At 31.3% G+C, this 2,040-nt stretch overlaps 1 protein-coding gene across 1 annotated transcript in view; it reads left to right on the forward strand.

Moving 5' to 3' along the window:
• Window positions 1–2,040, forward strand: part of LOC107627910 (basic helix-loop-helix protein A-like) — a 14,563-nt gene that overhangs the window by 10,277 nt on the left and 2,246 nt on the right. The window contains exon 7 of the mRNA XM_021117084.1: window positions 153–700. Coding sequence (XP_020972743.1) covers window positions 153–700 — 548 coding nt within the window. The remainder of the gene's footprint in view (window positions 1–152; window positions 701–2,040) is intronic.

A 2,040-nucleotide genomic window follows, 5' to 3' on the forward strand; every position in this document is an offset into this window, starting at 1 on the left:
TTCATAGAACACATAGAACACCACCACGCCTCCGTCCATCCTCCGCCGCCGCCGCCGAAGCCAGCCCTCTCAGAGCACTCCACCTCCAATCCTGCATCCTCATCTGACTGTCTCATTTATACCGTAGCGGACCCACCATTACATCTTACCCATCAAGAAGATATTAAGTTTATCCAACACGTGAAGAGTTTTTTCATAGAACACCACCACGCCTCCGTCCATCCTCCGCCGCCGCCGCCGAAGCCAGCCCTCTCAGAGCACTCCACCTCCAATCCTGCATCCTCATCTGACTGTCTCATTTATACCGTAGCGGACCCACCATTACCTCCGCCTAATCTTACCCATGAAGACAATATGGAAGAAGATCAAGACAATGAGGAAGAAGAAGAGGAAGAGGAAGACGAAGATGATGAAGAAGAAGAACCCATATTGGACTCTGAAGATGAAAAGAGACGAAATAATAATAATGTTTCAGGTGGAATTACAGAACCAAGTGAGTTGATGCAATTAGAAATGTCTGAAGATATTAGAGTTGGATCACCTAATGATGGATCAAATAATCTTGATTCCAATTTTCATTTACTAGCCGTTACCGAAGCAGATAATCATTCGGGTCAAGTTGACTCTTATCGAGTTGACCCGACCCAAAGATGGGATCCAATTCAAAGCCCTTTGGATCAACTCCAAGTTCAACTACCAGGTAAAATCATAAATCATTTATTTAGTTTTTATTAAATATTTTTTATTTTAGTTGTTATAAAATTATTAAAAATTAAAAATTAATTATTTAATTTTCACAGTAAATTTGTTTTGCAAAATGTTGATACGTCAAGAAGCATGCAAATACCATTTTAATATTTAATTAGCATTTATCAAATAATTTGTTTGTTTGCTAAAATATTCATGTATCAAGATATATGCATTATTTAAATATTTAACCGATCACAACAATATTTAACCATGAGAACTAAAATAAATAATTTTTAGAGCAAATACATTTTTTGATTTATGATTATTTGTTCAAAGAACAAAATATTTTTTTATAATTCGAAAATTTTTAATTGATTTTTAACCATTTAAGTAATTGATCTAAACAGTTTTTAAAAGCAGTGACCTACTAATGTATAAGGAGATGTTTAGACCAATAACAAAAATTGCTTAGACCAATTACTTAAATTATTACATATTGATTAAAAATTTTTAAATTACGAAGAAATAGTTTGTTTTTGAAGAGAAGGGTAGCTTAAAATTTTTATTTAATTTTTTAGAGTTTGGATAATTTTACTTGCAAAAGTCATTTTTTATATATACAAACGATAATTTTCATCTTCTATAAATAAATATGTTAGCATTTTTAACTTTTATGATTAAAAATAGTAGTTTACTCTTTATTAAAATTAAAATCAGATCAATATATAATACAAATATAGAAAAGAAAACTTATATATGTCATATAAATCATAGTCATCCAGTAGCATAAGCATCACATAACATTATAGCAACTAGAGCAAGACTTTTTCATAAACGCACGCATCCAACATTCAACACCTAGAAAGAAAAGCATGATAGTAAGGTGAGAGTCATTAAATTTTGATAATGAAATCTACTATAGTATACATATCCAAGTACATTTGAAGGACCACATTATATAGAGTAGGGTCTAATAATTATTGTAGTTAGTTATATTATATATAACTATAGAAAACACCATTGAATACTATATTATTGTGGACCATCATATTAAATTCCTTTGGTTTGGCCCTTTGTGATGAGGGGCCCCCACTCTCTTCTGCATAAAACTGATAAACTATATCCCATGCTTCGAATATGATTGATCGATGAAGAAGGAACATCCATGTACATTAACTAAAATCCATGATCTTTCATGCATTCTACTGTCAAACAACCTAGGTGAATAATTATGCATACATAAATGTCGAATATGATATGTTTCCTATAGTTATTATAATAGGAATGTTATCTGAAGATATTAATTATGATATTAATTTCAACACCTAATAAATATGGGATATTTCTAGA

Source organism: Arachis ipaensis, chromosome B02, assembly GCF_000816755.2.
Source record: "Arachis ipaensis cultivar K30076 chromosome B02, Araip1.1, whole genome shotgun sequence".
In the NCBI taxonomy this organism is placed as follows: Eukaryota; Viridiplantae; Streptophyta; class Magnoliopsida; order Fabales; family Fabaceae; genus Arachis; species Arachis ipaensis.